The following is a 19,085-nucleotide window of genomic DNA, read 5'->3' as shown; positions in this document are numbered from 1 at the left end:
TTAAGCATTCTTAAGTGGGAGAGTGATCAGCTAGAAGTCATGGTCCATGTAGTTACCAGTAACAAGGGTAAGACAAGTGACGAAGATTGGCATACAGAGTTCAGGGAGTTAAGTGCTAAGTTAAAGGGCTGAACTTCCAGGGTTGTAATCACAGTGCCACATTCTTATTAGGCATAACTAGAAAGATTATATAGTTTAATACATGACTAAGGAGTTGGTGTAGGAGGCAGGGCATAAGATTTTTGGATCATTGGGCTCTCTTCCAGGGAAGGTGGGACATGTACATAGGGACGATTTGCACCTGAACTGGAGGGGGACTAAGGGGAACCAGAGTGCCAGAACAGTTCACAGAGACAGTTGTTGGTAAGACCTCAAATTTGGGAATCAAAAGGTTCAGCATGGTGCAATTAGTGTCCTGAGATGCGTGGGAAAGTATCGTGGGAAAGGTGGATGATAGTGCTGAAGATGAGGTAGCTGGTTTACAAAGAGGCAATGTGTAGTGAGGAGAGGCTGTTGATAGGGCAAAATTGCCATCAACAGGATGAGTTGCAATGTAAAATGCAGACAAAATTTTAAAGGATGAACACGAGACTGAAGGTGTTGTATCTGAATGCGCTCAGTCTACGGAATGAGGTAGATGAGCTTGCAGCACAGCATGTAGCACTGAATCATGGCAGAAAGATTATAACTGGTAGTTTAATGGCCAAAGATACACATTGTATCTAAAGGAAAGGCAGGAAGGCAGAGGGGCTGGTGTTGCTTTGTTAGTAAAAAAGAAATCAAATCATTAGAAAGAGGTGACGTAGGGTCAGGTGTTGAATCAATGTGGATAGAGCTGAGGAACTGCAAGGGTAAAAAGACCCTGATGGGAGTTGTATACAGACCCCCAACCAGTAGGAAGGATGTCACCTACAAATTACAAGTTAAAATACATGCCACAAGGGCAATGTTACAATAGTCATGGAGGTCTTCAATATACAGGAAGATTGGCAAGAGCAGGTTGGTGCTGGATTTCAAGAGGGGGAGTTTCTAGAATGCTCATGAGATAGCTTTTTAGAGCAGCTTGTGGTTGAACTCACTAGAGGATCAGCTATTCTGGACTGGCAGTTGTGCAATGAACTGGAATCAATTTGAGATCTTAAGATATTCTCACTGACATCTCCAACATCTCCCTGAGCAGCGTTGTCGTTCCTATGTGCTTCAAGGCTGCCACCATCGTCCCCATGCCGAAGTCTTCAGCGTCCTGCCTCAATGACTACCGTCCCGTTGCACTCACATCCATCATCATGAAGTGTTTCGAGAGGCTTGTCATGAGGCACATCAAGTCCCTACTGCCCCCCTCACTGGATCCCCTGCAGTTCTCGTACCGTCCCAACCGTTCAACAGACGATGCTACTGCCATCACCCTCCACCTGGCCTTAACCCACCTGGACAAAAAAGACACGTACGTTCAAATGCTGTTCATAGACTTCAGCTCAGCATTCAACACAATCATTCCTCAGAAAATGATTTGAAAGCTGAGTCTACTGGGCCTGAACACCCCCCTCTGCAACTGGATCCTAGACTTTCTGACTGGGAGACCTCAGTCAGTCCGGATTGGAAGCAGCATCTCCAACACCATCACAATGAGCACAGGGGCCCCCCCCGGGCTGTGTGTTCAGTCCACCGCTGTTCACTCTGCTGACCCACGACTGTGCTGCAACACACAGCTTGAACCACATCAAGTTCGCCGATGACATACAGAGAGGAGGTGCAGCGGCTAACGGACTGGAGCAGAGCCAACAACCTGTCTCTGAATGTAAACAAAACAGAAGAGATGGTTGTTGACTTCAGGAGGACACGGTGCGACCACTCTCCGCTGAACATCGATGACTCCTCTGTCCAGATTGTTAAGAGCACCAAATTTCTTCGTGTTCACCTGGCGGAGAATCTCACCTGGTCCTCAACACCAGCTCCATAGCAAAGAAAGCCCAGCAGCATCTCTACTTTCTGCAAAAGCTGAGAAAAGTCCATCTCCCACCCCCCATCCTCACCACATTCTACAGAGATTGTATTGAGAGCATCCTGAGCAGCTGCATCACGGTCTGGTTTGGAAATTGTACCATCTCAGATCGCAAGACCCTGCAGCGGATAGTGAGGTCAGCTGAAAAGATCATCGGATTCTCTCTTCCCGCCATCACAGACATTTACACCACACGCTGCATCCATAAAGCAAACAGCATTGTGAAGGACCCGACGCACCCCTCATATAAACTCTTCTCCCTCCTGCAATCTGGAAAAAGGTACCGAAGCATTCGGGCTCTCACGACCAGACTATGTAACAGTTTCTTCCCCAAGCCATCAGACTCAATACCCAGAGCCTGGACTGACACCAACCTACTATACCCTCTACTGTGCCTACTGTCTTGTTTATTATTTATTATTTATTGTAGTGCCTGCACTGTTTTGTGCACTTTATGCAGTCCTGAATAGGTCTGTAGTCTACTGTAGTTTTTGTATTGTTTCATGTAGCACCATGGTCCTGGAAAATGTCTCATTTTTACTATGTTCTGTACCAGCAGTTATGGTTGAAATGACAATAAAAAGTGACTTGACTTGAAGGTAAAAGAATGGTTTGGGGAAGTTGATCATAAGATCAAATTTACCCTGAAATTTGAGGAGAAGCTGAAGTCAAATGCCTCAGTATTACAGTGGAATAAAGGGAATTACAGAGGCATGAGAGGAGTTGTCCTGAACTGACTGGAAAAGAACACAATTCAGAAGAATCAGGGTATACATATCCCAAAAGGAAGAAATATTCTAAAGGAAAGGTGACGTAACAGTGGCTATCAAGAGAAGGCAAAGCCAACATAAAAGGCAGAGAGGGGGCATTAAATAGAGCAAAAAATTAGAAGGAAGGTAGAGGATTGGGAAGCTTTTAAAAACCAACAGAAGGCAACTAAAAAAAAGTAAATCAGGTAGAGATGGATTATGAAAGTAAGCTAGCCAATAATACTGGAAGAATCCAAAAGTTTCTTCAGATACATTTTACATAGTGTTTAAAAAAAAAAGTGGATATTGAACTGGTGGAAAATGACGTGGGAGAGGTAGTAATGGAGGACAATGAAATGGCAGATGAACTGAATAAGTACTTTGCATCAGTCTTCACTGAGGAAGACACGAGCAGTATGGTGGAAGTTACAGGTGTTAGGCGGCATGAAGTATGTTAAGTTACCTTAACTAGAGAGAAGGTTCTTGGCAAACTAAAAGGTCTGAAGGTAGATAAGTCACCTGGACCAGATGGTGCACCTAACAGAGGTGGGTGAAGAGATCATTGAGACAGTAGTAATGATCTTTCAAGAATTACTAGATTCTGGAATGGTTCAGGAAGACTGCAAAATTGCAAGTATCACTCCACTCTTCAAGGGAGAGGCAGAAGAAAGGAAACTACAGGCCAGTTAGTCTTGACTTCTGTGGTTGGGAAGATGTTGGGAGCCCATCATAAAGGATAGGGTCTCAGGATACCTGGAGGCACATCATAAAACAGGTCATAGTCAGCATGGTTTACTCAAGGGAAAATTTTGCCTGATAAATCTGTTTGAATTCTTTGAAGTAGTAACAAGCAGGATAGACAAAGGAGAATCAATTGATCTTGTGTACTTGGATTTTCAGAAGCCCTTTGACAAGGTGTCACACGAGGTTGCTTAACAAGCCACGAGCACATGGTATTATAGGAAAGATTCTAGCATGGATAAGCAGGGGCTGATCGGTAGGAGGCAAAGAGTGGGAATAAAGGGAACACTTCCTGGTTGGCTGCTGGTTAGGCGCGTCCATAGGGGTCTGTGTTGGGACCAATCCTTTTTACATTATATATCAATGATTTGGATGACAGAATTAATGGCTTTGTTGCAAAGTTTGCCAATGATATGAAGACAGTGGAGGGCAGGTGGTTTTGAGGTAACAGAGGAGCTACAGAAAGATTTACGATTAGGAGAATGGGCAAAAACTGGCAGATGGAACACAATGTTGGGAAGGGTACGGTCATGCATGTTAGAAATGAAAGAGTTGACTATTTTCTAAATGGGGAGAAAATACAAAGAACTAAGGTACAAAGGGACTTGTGAGTTCTTCTGCAGAGTTCCCTAAAGGTTAATTTGCAGGTTGAGTCTGTGGAGAGGAAGGCAAATGCAATGTTAGCATTCATTTCAATAGGTGTAATGTTGAGATTTATAGAGCACTGGTGAGGCCTCACTTGGACTATTGTTAGCAGTTTTAGGCCCCTTATCTTAGAAAGGATGTCCTGAAACTCAAAAGGATTCACAGGAGGCTCACAAAAATGATTCTAGGGTTGAATGGCTTGTCATATGAAGAACACTTGATGGCTCTAGGTCTGCATTCACTGGAATTCAGAAGAATGAGGGGTGACCTTATTGAAACCCATCGAATGATGAAAGCCTTTTATATATTGGCGAGATCCGACGCAGACTGGGAGATTGTTTCGCTGAACACCTACGCTCTGTCCACCAGAGAAAGCAGGATCTCCCAGTGGCCACACATTTTAATTCCACATCCCATTCCCATTCTGACATGTCTATCCACGGCTTCCTCTACTGTACAGATGAGGCCATACTCAGTTTGGAGGAACAACACCTTATATTCCGTCTGGGTAGCCTCCAACCTGTTGGCATGAACACTGACTTCTCTAACTTCCGCTAATGCCCCACCTCCCCCTCGTACCCTATCCGTTATTTATTTATACACACATTCTTTTTCTCTCTCTCCTTTTTCTCCCACTGTCCCTCTGACTATACCCCTTGCCCATCCTCTGGGTTTTTCCCCCCCTCCCCCTTTTCTTTCTCCCTAGGTCTCCTGTCCCATGATCCTCTCATATCCCTCTTGCCAATCAACTGTCCAGCTCTTGGCTCCATTCCTCCCCCTCCTGTCTTCTTCCATCATTCTGGATCTCCCCCTCCCACTTTCAAATCTCTCACTAGCTCTTCTCTCAGTTAGTCCTGACGAAGGGTCTCGGCCCGAAATGTCGACTGTACCTCTTCCTAGAGATGCTGCCTGGCCTGCTGCGTTCACCAGCAACTTTGATGTGTGAGGAATGAAGAAAGGCCTTGATAGTGTGGATGGAGAAAGGATGCTTCCTATGGTGGGAGAGTCTAAGGCCAGAGGACACAGAGGGGTGTGCTTTTAGAGATGAGGAGAAATTTCTTCAGCCAGAGCGTAGTGAATCTGTAAAATTCTTTACAACAGGCAGCTATGAAGGCCAAGTCTTTATGGATATTTAGGGCAGTGGCTGATTGATTCTTGATTGGTCAGCATGAAGGGATATGGGGAGAAGGCAGGAGATCAGGGCTGTAGAGGAAAATTGGATCAGCCATGATGAAATGGCTGAGCAGCCTCAATGGGCCAAATGTCCTAATTCTGCTCCTATGTCTTAGTCTTATGTAGGAGTGGCCACTTATTAGTTTGCTTCTCCTTCCAGCTAAATTTGGGGAATTTTAAATGCATCTTGCATAGCATCTAATGCCTCAAGATGCCCATTGTATATAGTCCTCCATCTCTGGTGGTGTTCAGGGCTTTCTTTATCGTGTCAGTTGTTCGGTTTTCAATACTGTCAGTCATGCAAGTCCTGGGTGGGACTCAGGAATATTGTTGCACACAGATGTACGTTTCTACATTGCTGTTTCCATAACCGTTTTGTTTTACCAGTCAGGATTGTTGGCTCTGAGGTGAACCCCCGAACCTGAAGGACAGACCAGTGGACCAGTCTTAGTTTGGCCTCTACCCTTTGATCTGTTTAGCATGGGTAACCCTACCAAAAGTATAAAATCCTGACTCCAACCAGCATAACCCTCCAGGTCATTAAGGCACGCATGCCTCCAAACCACAACAAGGTTGTGGTCCTCTCAGAAGAGAGGACTTTACAGCAATCATAACATGACTAGTGCACCCCAAAGAGGCAAATAAGCTTTCATTCAAGTTAGTTCCTCAATGATTAAATAAACAGCTGCTGAACATTCAGAATCCCTTGGAAAAAAATTCTAATACCTCAAGCTGTCAGAAGGGCAGTGCCTCATTTTGTGGCCCACTATCACAGACTGGCCAAAGGCAATGCTTTCTCCAGAGATATGGCTACTAATGGCCGCAGGACTTCAGTATGGCTTGGTTATGACTGAAATGACGTCTAAACTAAATTAAAATGCAAATTGAGAATTATTAAGCAATAATTTCCATTAAGTCAAATTCTGCTACATGGAGACAGAAATACTATGGAAATTATGCTCATGCCCAAATCACATGTCTTCGAAATTCCTCTGCGATATTCAACAATTTGTGCTCATCTCCCAACCTTCCCAAATTTCTGAAATGGATAGCGTTGCCTTTGAACAAGCCATCTTTTCACATGTCAAGGTGTTGAAAAATATCTTTACCACTGAGGAGCTCATAGGAAAAGGTGGCTATTACAAGAAGAGTTATATGCAAAATATATGCAGATTAAAAACTGCAGGGAGAACTTGCCCCCAGGAACAGGTTGGTATGGAGAATGAAGTTCACAAAGACATTAATATATACAATATGGCAGTTCTACAAAATTGAAGTGCTTAGAATTAATATACTTGCTACATTGCTGCAGAAAAAAATTTTAAAGCCAAGAGTAATGGCAAATACTTGTCACTTGAACAGGAAAGTATTCCTGAAGAACTATGACAATCCAAAATACTACCAAACTAAAAATCAGAGGAATTACTTCAAAAAAAAAAATTAACCAGCTCAAATAAGTTGTCTAAGTGCTTACGTGCAGCATACATGGAAAGCTTTATCAGCTACTTGTAAATTGCCATTCCCATTTATTTTACACCAGGTACAAATTCATGAAGGGGCTTGCATTCTAGTGAAACATATCTTGTCTCATCTTAGGACTCAACAGTACCTTGAAGTTTAAACTCAATCTATTTTCCTCTTCAACTTAACAATGCCTATTCTACTTGCTGTGTTTGAGATAAGGCAATATTTAAATGCTTATTGTTTGTGCAATATATAGGGCTTTTGGAGTTAGACAAATGACACATAGTTGAGACACATTTTGGGTCAAGATTCTTCATCAGGACTGGAGACAGCAGAAAGCCAAAATAAAGGGTGGGAGAGAAGATGAAAGAGCAGGAATCCAGATGAGGGATGGGGTGGGGGGGGGGGGAAGAAAGGAGCAAAGTGCAAAACTGAAAGGTGATAGATGGAAGAGTCAAAAGAACTTAGCAAGGCGCTTGACAAGGCCCCGCATGGAAGGTTGGCCAAGAAGGATAAGTCACTTGGCATTCAAGATGTAGTAAATTGCATTATACATTGGCTTCAGAAGGCAGGAAGTGGCAGTAGATGGTTTCCTCCCTGACTGGAGGGCTGTGACTAGTGGTGTGCCCCAGAAATTGGTGCTGGATCTGTTTGCCATCTACATCAATATTCTAGACAGTAATATGGTAAACTGGATCAACAAATTTGCTGATGATACCAAGATTGGGATGTAGTGGACAGTGAGGAGGATTATCAAAGCGTGCAGTGGGACCTGGATGAGCTGGAAAAATGGCAGAGAGAATTTAATGCAGACAAGTTAGAGGTATTGCACTTTGGGAGGACAAGCTAGGGTAGTATTTATATGGTGAGTGTTAGAGCACTGAGGAATGCAGTAGAACAGAGTGATGTGGGTATACAGATCAGCAATTCCTTGAAAGTGGCGTCACGGGTAGACAGGGCCATAAAGAAAGCTTTTGGCACATCAGTCTTAAATCAAAGTATTAAATACAGGAGCCAGGAGATGTTGGTGAGGCCTAATTTGGACCACTGTATGCAGTTTTGGCCAGCAAAGATGTCAAGAAGATTGAAAGAGTGCAGAGACAATTTACAAGGAGGTTGTCAGGACTTGAGGACCTGAGCTATAGGGAAAGGATGAAGAAGTTAGGACTGTATTCCCTCGAGTGAAGAATGAGGGGAGATTTGACAGTGGTATACAAATTGAGAGGTATAGATAAGGTAATAGTTTTTTTCTACTGAGGTAGGTTGAGCCAAAAAGTCATGGGTTATGGGCGAAAGGTGAATTGTTTAAGGAGAACACGAGGGAAAACTTCTTTAGAGGGCAGTGAGAGCATAGAACAAGCTATCAGAAGTGGTGGATGCAGACTTGATTACAACATTTAAGAGAAATTTAGATAGGTACATGAATGGGAGGCGTATGGAAGTCTATGGTCCAGGTGGATGGGACTTGGCAGATTAACAGTTCAGCATGGACTAGATAAGCCTAAGGGCCTGTTTCTGTGTTGCAGTGTTCTATGACCATCTGAAGGAGGAAACTTATAGAGGGTAGCAGACCATGAAAGGGGGGAGGGGGGAGGGGGGAGGGGGGAGCCAAATGAAGGCAAGGTGATACCATCAAGTCAGAGACTACCAAGATGCTGCTCTTCTAGTCTGCATCTAGATCATGTGGTAGTAGAGGTGGCTGTGGACAGACAAGTCAGTGCAGGCAGACAAGAGTGAAGGTGCACAATGGAGGTACATTTCTTTACACAGATACCGTCCGACCTTCTGAACAGTCTGGTCTTACTACAAATATTCAGAGATGAAGTGTTAATTGAAAAAATTAATCAGGCACATTTAGATTTAATTGCTCTAAAAATCTGTACCTAGTTTTATTCAAAAATATCCACACAATATATTGAATGTTAATATAGGGCAATCAAATTCAAAACTTACAAAAACAACAGGAATTCTGCAGATGCTGGAAATTCAAGCAACATACATCAAAGGACTAGTCCTGACGAAGGGCCTCAGCCTGAAACGTTGACTGCACCTCTTCCTATAGATGCTGCTTGGCCTGCTGCGTTCACCAGCAACTTTGATGTATGTTGCTCAAAACTTACAATTCAGCTTTAAACTGAAATTAGAAGGCACATTAAAAATTCCGTTTCTCCACTTCAACTTTCTACAAATATCATTGAACATACATTGCAAATAAATCCCATGTGGATATACCATACCTTGATAAAAAGTATTCAGCCCCAACCCTTTGTTCACATAAATGAGTATTACAACTAGAGACTTTGATCACTTTGACAGAGAATTTATTTGTGAATCACATGTTCCTTCCCCTCCCCACAGTATAGCCCAAAAATAAAAGGGAAAATTGTAAAGCATGAGAAACAAAAAAATCAAAAACTGAATCGTCAGCAGTTCAGAAGTATTCATCCCTTTTGCTCAGTGCTTAGTTGAACCACCTCTCGCAGCTACTACAGCCTGTAGTCTTTTTGGATAAGTCTCTATTAGCTTTGTACAGCGTCATGGAACAAGATTTTCCCATTTCTCCTTGCAAAATTGCTCAAGCCGTGCCAGGTTAGTGAGTGGCAATGGACAGTCATCTTGAGGTCTTGCCAGCAATGTTCAATTGGCTTAAGGACAGAACTCTGACCAACTACTCAAGGACAACAGTTCTCTACATCTGAAGCCACACCATGGTTGCTCTGGCAGTGTGCTTTGGGCTGTTGTCCTGCAGAATGACTAACATCCTCCCCAGTTTAAGCTCTCTGGCAGAGGCTCGCAGGTTTTTATCCAAGATCTCTGTATTTAGCAGCATTCACCTTCCCACCATCCTGACTAGATGTTCAGTCCTTGCTGCTGAAAAGCATCCCCATAGAATGATGCTACCTCCACCATACTTTACAGTAGGGATGGTGTTACCTGACTGCCGCGCAGTGTTAGATTTACGCCGTGTATCGCTTAAAAAAAACATATTGCCCATAAAGACTTTGCAAAGCATTACTTAGAAGATACCTTAAAGGCTTGAAAGGTGGTTTCAAATGAGACTAAAGTGGAAATTCTTGGCCTCAATACAAAGTGGTGCATTGGCGTAAATCTAATATTGAATACTATTGAACTGCTAACTTTTCAGTTTCAAGGCACTGTACATAGGAAGCTTAAGTAGCCTATAGATACTGCAGTACAAAAACAAATTTCATAAAGTTTAATACATTAATGATCAAGGAGATGATTGACTACATGAGGAAGAAACTGGAAGCCCATGAGCCAGTCCTCATTGGGGGATCAGAGGTGGAGAGTGTTAGCAACTATAAATTTGTTGGTGTCATTTCAGAAGAGCTGTTCTGGGCCCAGAACACAAGTGCAATTTCAAAGAAAGCATGGCAACACTTGTACTTCCTTAGAAACTTGCCAAGATGCAGCATGACATTTGAAGCTTTAACAAACTTCTACAGATGTACAATGGTGAGAATATTGACTGTTTGCATCATGGTCTGGTATGGAAATACAAATACCCTTGAACTGAAAATCCTACAAAAAGTAGTGGATACAACCTAGTCTATCACAGGTAAAGCCCTCCACACCGTTGAGCACATCTACACAGCTTGTTGTTGCAGATAGCAGCATCCATCTTCAGCGACCCCCACCACACAGGTCTTTTCTCCCCAACACCATTAAGGGGAGGTACAAGGGACTCAGAACTCACATCACCAGGATCAGAAACAATTATTGCCCCTTAGCCATAAGGCTCTTGAACCAGAGGAATTACTTCATTCAACCTGACTTGCCCTGGCACAGAATTGTTCCTACAACCGATGGACACACTTTCAAGGACTTTTCATATCATGATGATACTTATTGCTTATTTATTATTATTTTTTCTTTGCACAGTTGGATGTAGTTTTTTGTTGATTCTATTGTAGTTACTGGATTTATTGAGTATGCCTGTAAGAAAATGGCTCTTAGGGTTCTGGATGGTGATGTGTACTTTGATAATAAATTTACTTTGAACTTTGAAATTACCACCAAGATTATACTAGCATTCTAACTCCACAGCTCCTGACTTTTAAAGTGATTTTAAGACAGGCAAGCTTTGCCACATGTACATCAATAGATGGAAACATACAGTGAAATGCATCTTGTGTTAATGACCAACAGTCATGTACACAACTTACTAACCCCAGTCTAAGTTTTAGGAATGTGGGAGGAAACGGGAACACCCAGAGGATGCACACAGGGCTGCAGGGAGAACATACATACTCCTTACAGTGGTGGGAACTGAACTCCACTCACTGGCCTTATACCATGGGAAGGGCAGAATCATGATACCAACCATCTTCAATTCCACCCCCCCCCCCCGCCAAATATACTTACTAAAGTCAGATTTTCTTTTTATAGTTTTCAGGATCAGGACACCAAATGCAAAGCCATTTACTATGAGAATTACCCTCAAGGCAGTAGTGAGCTTTCTGGTGAAGATGCTCCTACAGTTCCGTTGGATAGGAAGTCACTGGATTTAGATCCCGTCTTGAAGGAGCAGCGATACATTTCCAAGGTGGGATAACAAATTGACTTGGGGGAATGTGCAAGTGATTGTGCACCATGTTCCTCTTGATCGCAAGGGTACAAGTTTAAGAAATGTTACAAAATTCCAACACATTTGAAAACAATAACCATTGCAACTCCAAATGAACATTTATGGTAGTCAACATGGTCCCAATCAAGCAGGCTGCCTTGAACAGGGTAGCTTTGGTTTTGCTGGAATCATTGGCCACTTTTGCCAAGGTATCACTCTCCAGAGGATAATCAAACCTCTCATCTGCTCATATAGGCATGTTCATGTGGTTGGCCTAGATGAATTTATGTTCAATGACTATCACTATCCCTCTCTCAAAGGATATTGAATGTAAGGGCCTTGGCAATGGATATTCAATGATATAGTATTCAAGGTAATGACACATCAGGTGGTAATGAAACCAGTCAGAATGCTCTCCATGATACATTTGTAGAAATTTTCTTGGGTATACCCAATCTCCTCAAACTCCTAATTAGTGTATTAGCAAATCTCACCATCTCTGATCTTGCCAACAATATTATCAATTTATAGATGGCATTTCAGCTATGCCTAGCCATGCAGTGAATAGTAGAGATTAGTACAATGGGCTCCTGCATTGATCAGCAGGGACAATAGTGCCAATTATTGATGGGCAATAAATGCTGCCCTTTATGACAACCCAATCCCCCCAAAAATGAGCATCTCACCAGCATGTCCGAACAAGACCAACTACCTTAAGCAAATTTCGCCAGGTTAACAAACATGCAAAATTAAATTGACAATCACTAACAGTGAAAAAGTCAAGGAAATCAAGTTCAAGAAATTCTCACCTGGACTTGAAGATACTGAACCACTATTGCAAATGCTTCACATCTTTGGTTACTTGCTTTTAACAGTTCTTTCAGCTTTGCAATTGATGCAGCCTGCTTCTCACATGTAGTTCTGTAGCGATATAGCCCAGGGGTTCTCTTCTCTACTGAGTGCAAATCTGAAGCCTGGATTGACACATTAGATTGGGAGCCTGTCTTCTGTGCAGAGTTGGACTTCACCCAAGTTCTGTCAGCTAAAAAAGTAAAAATCACAGGTATCACTAATATTCCATAATCCTGTTTAATGAAATAGATTCATACAAAGTTTAATACTTTTCACCTTTGGCTATGCTAAGAACTTTTGATAGGGGAAAATCCACTCAGACTTTAAAACCCACATTTGCCTGATATTCTTTTAGGAAGTAATTTGCTGAAATTAACTTCTCTAATTAATTTGTGGCCCCACCTTTCATTGATAGTTGTATGAATGGTTGCAAGAACTACTCACCTTCTTCAAACAACTAGAAAATACATGCAACATTATGCAGCTATGCAAAGTGGTGCACGAGATTCTTCTTCGGCACCCGAACAAGGCAAATTAATATGGACTTTAACAAAGCCTTAACTGCTCACACAGTAGAACACTATCTTGTTGCTCACATTGGATTTGTGCATCTTTTTCACATTTCTAAGATTTGTGAAATTTAATTGGTAATGTATTAATCATAGAGTACCATAGCATTAACATGCCTTTCAGCACTTCTAGTCCATGCTAAACTATTATTTTGCCTGGTTCCATTGATCTGCACCTGGACCATTGCCCTCCATAACCCCCCCATTCATGTACTTATCCAAACTTCTCTTAAACATTGAAATAAAACAGACTGACATCCACCATCATGAATTAAGTGAAATGAAACCCAAATATCTATCATCCTTTATGAATGTACGAATAACAAGGGTAATAGGAAATCCATTATCTATGCCAAGGTGGAAACAAAATAGAGATGATTAAGAGCTTGCTGAAAAGTTAGTCTGAGGAGATTTTATACTGTATCAAGGAATAACAAGAACCAGTTTGTCAGAGTAGAAAAACTACAGTGTGATACAATGTGCATTATGCAGATCTACTTAGAAATAGTCCACATAACAAATCAGTCTTTCAGCTCAACCATATCACAGCTTTACGCAAGTCTGCTGAATAGTGCCTCTTACCATGTAAATGCATACCATATCTGAACTGCAACTGCCAAAATATCAGTTTTAGTCATTAACACAGTAGCAGCTGATTTAACTCATCTAGACCAGGGTGCACACAATGATCAGCTTAATTTCTACAGCCAAGTCCAGAGTTCAGCTCTCCTATGGTTTTGAATTCACCCCCCAATTTTACCAAAGAACCATCTGTTGTGGCAAATTTAAATCCTTCACTATAAACACATTTACTCAAGTTCTTAAGATGCATAGAGCACAACGGAACTAAAATCATAGCCTCAGTCTGAGATTTTGATAAATGTATTAGGTATATCACTCTTCATTTGTGATATAGATACTTCATGCAGGCATACATCAATGCGTTTACTGAGACCAATACTGGTAAGTTTCCTTCTCATTTTTGCCTTTGTAAAATGATTAAAACCAAGCCAAATCTCAATACTTCTTACTAACCCAATGGTCAAAATTTTCCTTATTGTCTTGATTTTAAACAAACCGCATTACCACCATATTCCCATGACCACTTATAACCAAAAGGGCCTTTCAAATATACATACTCTGGATTTCATAAAGTATATTGAAGTGTTAGACCATCAAGTTCCACCCCAAAATGCAAAATGGACTGCAAATGGAAGCTATAGTCTATTTCGTTTGTATGAATAGAACTTAAACATCCAGAACATATGAATCATCCAGGAAACCATTTAAATGGCACCCCAACAATCACCTTAAACACACTGAATCTGTGACTACGATACAGCAACATAAAAAATATATTAACGATAACTTCTCAAACCCCCTCTCTGCCTACATTTTAAAAAGTAGTTGTATGCCCCAAGTCCCACTATCCAGACTTGAGCATGCTTCATTATCAGTTGTGGACCAAATTAAAACCCACCCCGTCAGTGCCAGATTTCAAACGATTTGAAATATATCTATTTGTACCATTAGTCCATCTTGGATGAGATTAGGGTAGCTTAAATGATCCAACATAGACCCTTACACTACTAAGTACCTTGTTTTCCAAATGATTGATTTGACTTTTCAAAATCATAGTTGAAACAATGAAATTTCTCAATTGATCCCCAGTCTTTTAAATCCCAACTTTTAATGTACTCAATGACTGACAATTTGAATCTTCAGGCAAGAGAACTGAAAAAACAATGGTCCCATGATTATGCCCCCTTTGTGGCCAGTAGCTTTCAGCATGTACTTTGAATCACAGAAAACTGTTATAGCATGAACAATGAGAACTTCTTGTTCTCAGGCTATGCATGTGCAATCTATTGAACAATCTTCCTTTGTGGTTAAATACTCCACTCTTTGATCTCATGTCTTGTATTTTGTAAATTGGCAATAATTAGTGGCATTGTCTCAACACTTCCAGTTGTGGACCAAATTAAAACCACATACATACTATAAGAGTATTTATAATGTTATGTCATAAAATTAGGTTTATAATCACTATCCAGGTGCAAAAACAGAATATAATAAATTACAAACTAAATAAACAGAACAAAAAGTTAGTGTTCATGGATCCTTCAGAAATCTGATGGCCAAGGGGAAGCAGCTGAATAGGCGAGCATGTCTTCAAGCTCCTGCGCCTGCTCCCTGATGGTATAAACGAGAAGACGGCACATTCTTGAGTCACCACTTGATGGTGGGAGGTCTGTGTCCATGGCGGAGACAGCCAAGTCTTCAAGCTTCTGCAGCCTCTAGCAATCTTGTGCATTACAGGCTCCACACCAGGCTGTGATGCAACTAGAATGTTCTCCACCAACATCTACAGATATTTGTCCTTTAATGCGATGGTTAAAGGAGTATTTCAAAATTTAAAATTGCAATATTTGAAAAAAGTTAACAGTTTCACGGGCAGGAGAGACTAACCAGAAGGATGGTTATTGCCAAAGGACCAGTGAAGTGAAGGATAACCTTGCACACGACATGGCATGATCTGAAATAGGCTGCCTTAACAGATAGTGGAAACAGACGCATGGATTTAACACAAACAACAGGAATTCTGCAGATGCTGGAAATTCAAGCAACACACATCAAAGTTGCTGGTGAACACAGCAGGCCAGGCAGCATCTCTAGGAAGAGGCGCAGTCGACGTTTCAGGCCAAGACCCTTCGTCAGAACTAACTGAAGGAAGAGTGAGCAAGGGATTTGAAAGTTGAAGGGGGAGGGGGAGATCCAAAATGATAGAAGACAGGAGGGGGAGGGATGGAGCCAAGAGATGGACAGGTGATCGGCAAAAGGGATATGAGGGGATCATGGGACAGGAGGTCCGGGGAGAAAGACAAGGGCGGGGGGACCCAGAGGATAGGCAAGGGGTATATTAGAGGGACAGAGGGAGAAAAAGGAGAGTGAGAGAAAGAATGTGTGTATAAAAATAAGTAACAGATGGGGTACGAGGGGGAGGTGGGGCATTAGCGGAAGTTAGAGAAGTCGATGTTCATGCCATCAGGTTGGAGGCTACCCAGACGGAATACAAGGTGTTGTTCCTCCAACCTGAGTGTGGCTTTATCTTTACAGTAGAGGAGGCCGTGGATAGACATGTCAGAATGGGAATGGGATGTGGATTTAACACTCTAATTGGATAAATAATCAAAGACTTTAGGGCTGTAGCAAGATTAAAGAGCAGAGTGAACTAAAGCTTTAGAACCGAGGGCTACACGAGTCATTTAATTAAAACTGGTACTGCTCAGAAAATAGACCATTGTTCTTAAGCTTTAACATGGGTATTTGGAGGGAAATAGTATGGGATTTTCATAAAAGTAGGGTGAAGACTGGTGTGGGGGGAGGGAGAAGAGGGAGAAGAGAGGAGAGGTTCCACACTGGTGCTACAGAACAGATGAACTGGTTCAAGTTTAAATACATTTATTTTACAGGGTAATTCTTGTAATAAAAGATGAATCAAATTACTAACCTTTTATTCCGAATCAACCCAGTCCCGATGAAGTATGAAGATTGAACACTGCTTCTTCCACACCCAACCACCCCCAGATGTTCCCTCAGTTCACCATTAGCAGCATTTCTACATCTCCTGCATCTGTACTACATATAATTGAGCAAAGCTGCTCAATTGTAACCAGCTTAGGCAGTTCTTTCCTACTAAAAGTTTGGTAGGTGGGTGGTAAAGTTTCAGAAGGATGTGCAATTATATCATATGAAAAAGGCTAGTTTTTGTTCAATGGCAAAACTACTGTAAAAGAAATTGCAAGCTTCAGCACTAACATGAAGTGAACTTAAAAAAGTGACTACTCAATATTAATGCAAACAACAGGAACTCTGCAGATGCTGGAAATTCAAGCAACACATAAAAGTTGCTGGTGAACGCAGCAGGCCAGGCAGCATCTCTAGGAAGAGGGGCAGTCAACGTTTCAGGCCGAGACCCTTCGTCAGGACTAACTGAAGGAAGAGTGAGTAAGGGATTTGAAAGTTGGAGGGGGAGGGGGAGGGGGAGATCCAAAATGATAGGAAAAGACAGGAGGGGGAGGGATAGAGTCGAGAGCTGGACAGGTGATAGGCAAAAGGGATATGAGAGGATCATGGGACAGGAGGTCTGGGAAGAAAGACGGGGGGGGGGACCCAGAGGATGGGCAAGGGGTATATTCAGAGGGACAGAGGGAGAAAAAGGAGAGAGAGAAAGAATGTGTGTATAAAAATAAGTAACAGATGGGGTACGAGGGGGAGGTAGGGCATTAGCAGAAGTCAGAGAAGTCGATGTTCATGCCATCAGGTTGGAGGCAATCCAGACGGAATATAAGGTGTTGTTCCTCCAACCTGAGTGTGGCTTCATCTTTACAGTAGAGGAGGCCGTGGATAGACATGTCAGAATGGGAATAGGATGTGGAATTAAAATGTGTGGCCACTGGGAGATCCTGCTTTCTCTGGCGGACAGAGCGTAGGTGTTCAGCAAAGCGGTCTCCCAGTCTGCGTCGGGTCTCGCCAATATATAAAAGGCCACATCAGGAGCACCGGACGCAGTATATCACCTCAGCTGACGCACAGATGAAATGCTGCCTCACCTGGAAGGACTGTTTGGGGCCCTGAATGGTGGTAAGGGAGGAAGTGTAAGGGCATGTGTAGCACTTGTTCCACTTACACGGATAAGTGCCAGGAGGGAGATCAGTGGGGAGGGATGGGGGGAACGAATGGACAAGGGAGTTGCGTAGGGCCGATCCCTGCGGAATGCAGGGGGGGGGGGAGGGAAAGATGTGCTTAGTGGTGGGATCCCGTTGGAGGTGGCGGAAGTTACGGAGAATAATATGTTGGACCCGGAGGCTGGTGGGGTGGTAGGCGAGGACCAGGGGAACCCTATTCCTAGTGGGGTGGCGGGAGGATGGAGTGAGAGCAGATGTACGTGAAATGGGGGAGATGCGTTTAAGAGCAGAGTTGATAGTGAAGGAGCACCAGGCCATTGTCTCACACACCATCACCGACTTTATCCGCTCAGGGGATCTCCCATCCACTGCTACCAACCTTATAGTTCCCACACCTCGCACTTTCCGTTTCTACCTCCTACCCAAGATCCACAAACCTGCCTGTCCTGGCAGACCTATTGTCTCAGCTTGCTCCTGCCCCACCGAACTCGTTTCTGCATACCTCGACACGGTTTTATCCCCCCTTGTTCAATCCCTTCCGACCTATGTTCGTGACACTTCTCACACTCTTAAACTTTTCGATGATTTTAAGTTCCCTGGCCCCCACCGCTTTATTTTCACCATGGATGTCCAGTCCCTATATACTTCCATCCCCCATCAGGAAGGTCTCAAAGCTCTACACTTCTTTTTGGATTCCAGACCTAATCAGTTCCCCTCTACCACCACTCTGCTCTGTCTAGCAGAATTAGTCCTTACTCTTAATAATTTCTCCTTTGGCTCCCCCCACTTACTCCAAACTAAAGGTGTAGCTATGGGCACCTGTATGGGTCCTAGCTATGTCTGCCTTTTTATTGGCTTTGTGGAATCTATGTTCCGTGCCTATTCTGGTATCTGTCCCCCACTTTTCCTTTGCTACATCGACAACTGCATTGGCGCTGCTTCCTGCACGCATGCAGAACTCGTTGACTTTATTAACTTTGCCTCCAACTTTCACCCTGCCCTCAAGTTTACCTGGTCCATTTCCGACACCTCCCTCCCCTTTCTAGATCTTTCTGTCTCTGGAGACAGCTTATCCACTGATGTCTACTATAAGCCTACTGACTCTCACAGCTATCTGGACTATTCCTCTTCTCACCCTGTCTCTTGCAAAAACGCCATCCCCTTCTCGCAATTCCTCCAACTCCGCCGCATCTGCTCTCAGGATGAGACTTTTCATTCTAGGACGAGGGAGATGTCTTCCTTTTTTTTTTAAAAGAAAGGGGCTTCCCTTCCTCCACTATCAACTCTGCTCTTAAACGCATCTCCCCCATTTCACGTACATCTGCTCTTCATCCTCCCGCCACCCCACTAGGAATAGGGTTCCCCTGGTCCTCACCTACCACCCCACCAGCCTCCGGGTCCAACATATTATTCTCCGTAACTTCCGCCACCTCCAACTGGATCCCACCACTAAGCACATCTTTCCCTTCCCCCACCCCTGCATTCCGCAGGGATCGCTCCCTACGCAACTCCCTTGTCCATTCGTCCCCCCCATCCCTCCCCACTGATCTCCCTCCTGGCACTTATCCGTGTAAGCGGAACAAGTGCTACACATGCCCTTACACTTCCTCCCTT

At 43.0% G+C, this 19,085-nt stretch overlaps 1 protein-coding gene across 5 annotated transcripts in view; it reads right to left on the bottom strand.

Annotated features, from left to right (window-relative positions):
• mtus1b (microtubule associated tumor suppressor 1b) overlaps positions 1-19,085 on the bottom strand; it is a 166,078-nt gene that overhangs the window by 52,199 nt on the left and 94,794 nt on the right. For all 5 annotated transcript variants that reach the window (XM_063043037.1, XM_063043036.1, XM_063043038.1 and 2 more), the window contains one exon: positions 12,172-12,404. In XM_063043037.1, coding sequence (XP_062899107.1) covers positions 12,172-12,404 — 233 coding nt within the window. The remainder of the gene's footprint in view (positions 1-12,171; positions 12,405-19,085) is intronic.

The sequence above is a fragment of the Mobula hypostoma genome, chromosome 3 (genome assembly GCF_963921235.1).
Source record: "Mobula hypostoma chromosome 3, sMobHyp1.1, whole genome shotgun sequence".
Classification (NCBI taxonomy): domain Eukaryota; kingdom Metazoa; phylum Chordata; class Chondrichthyes; order Myliobatiformes; family Myliobatidae; genus Mobula; species Mobula hypostoma.
The sequence above is the reverse complement of the archived record's forward strand: the minus strand, read 5'-3'. Positions and strand labels throughout refer to the sequence as shown.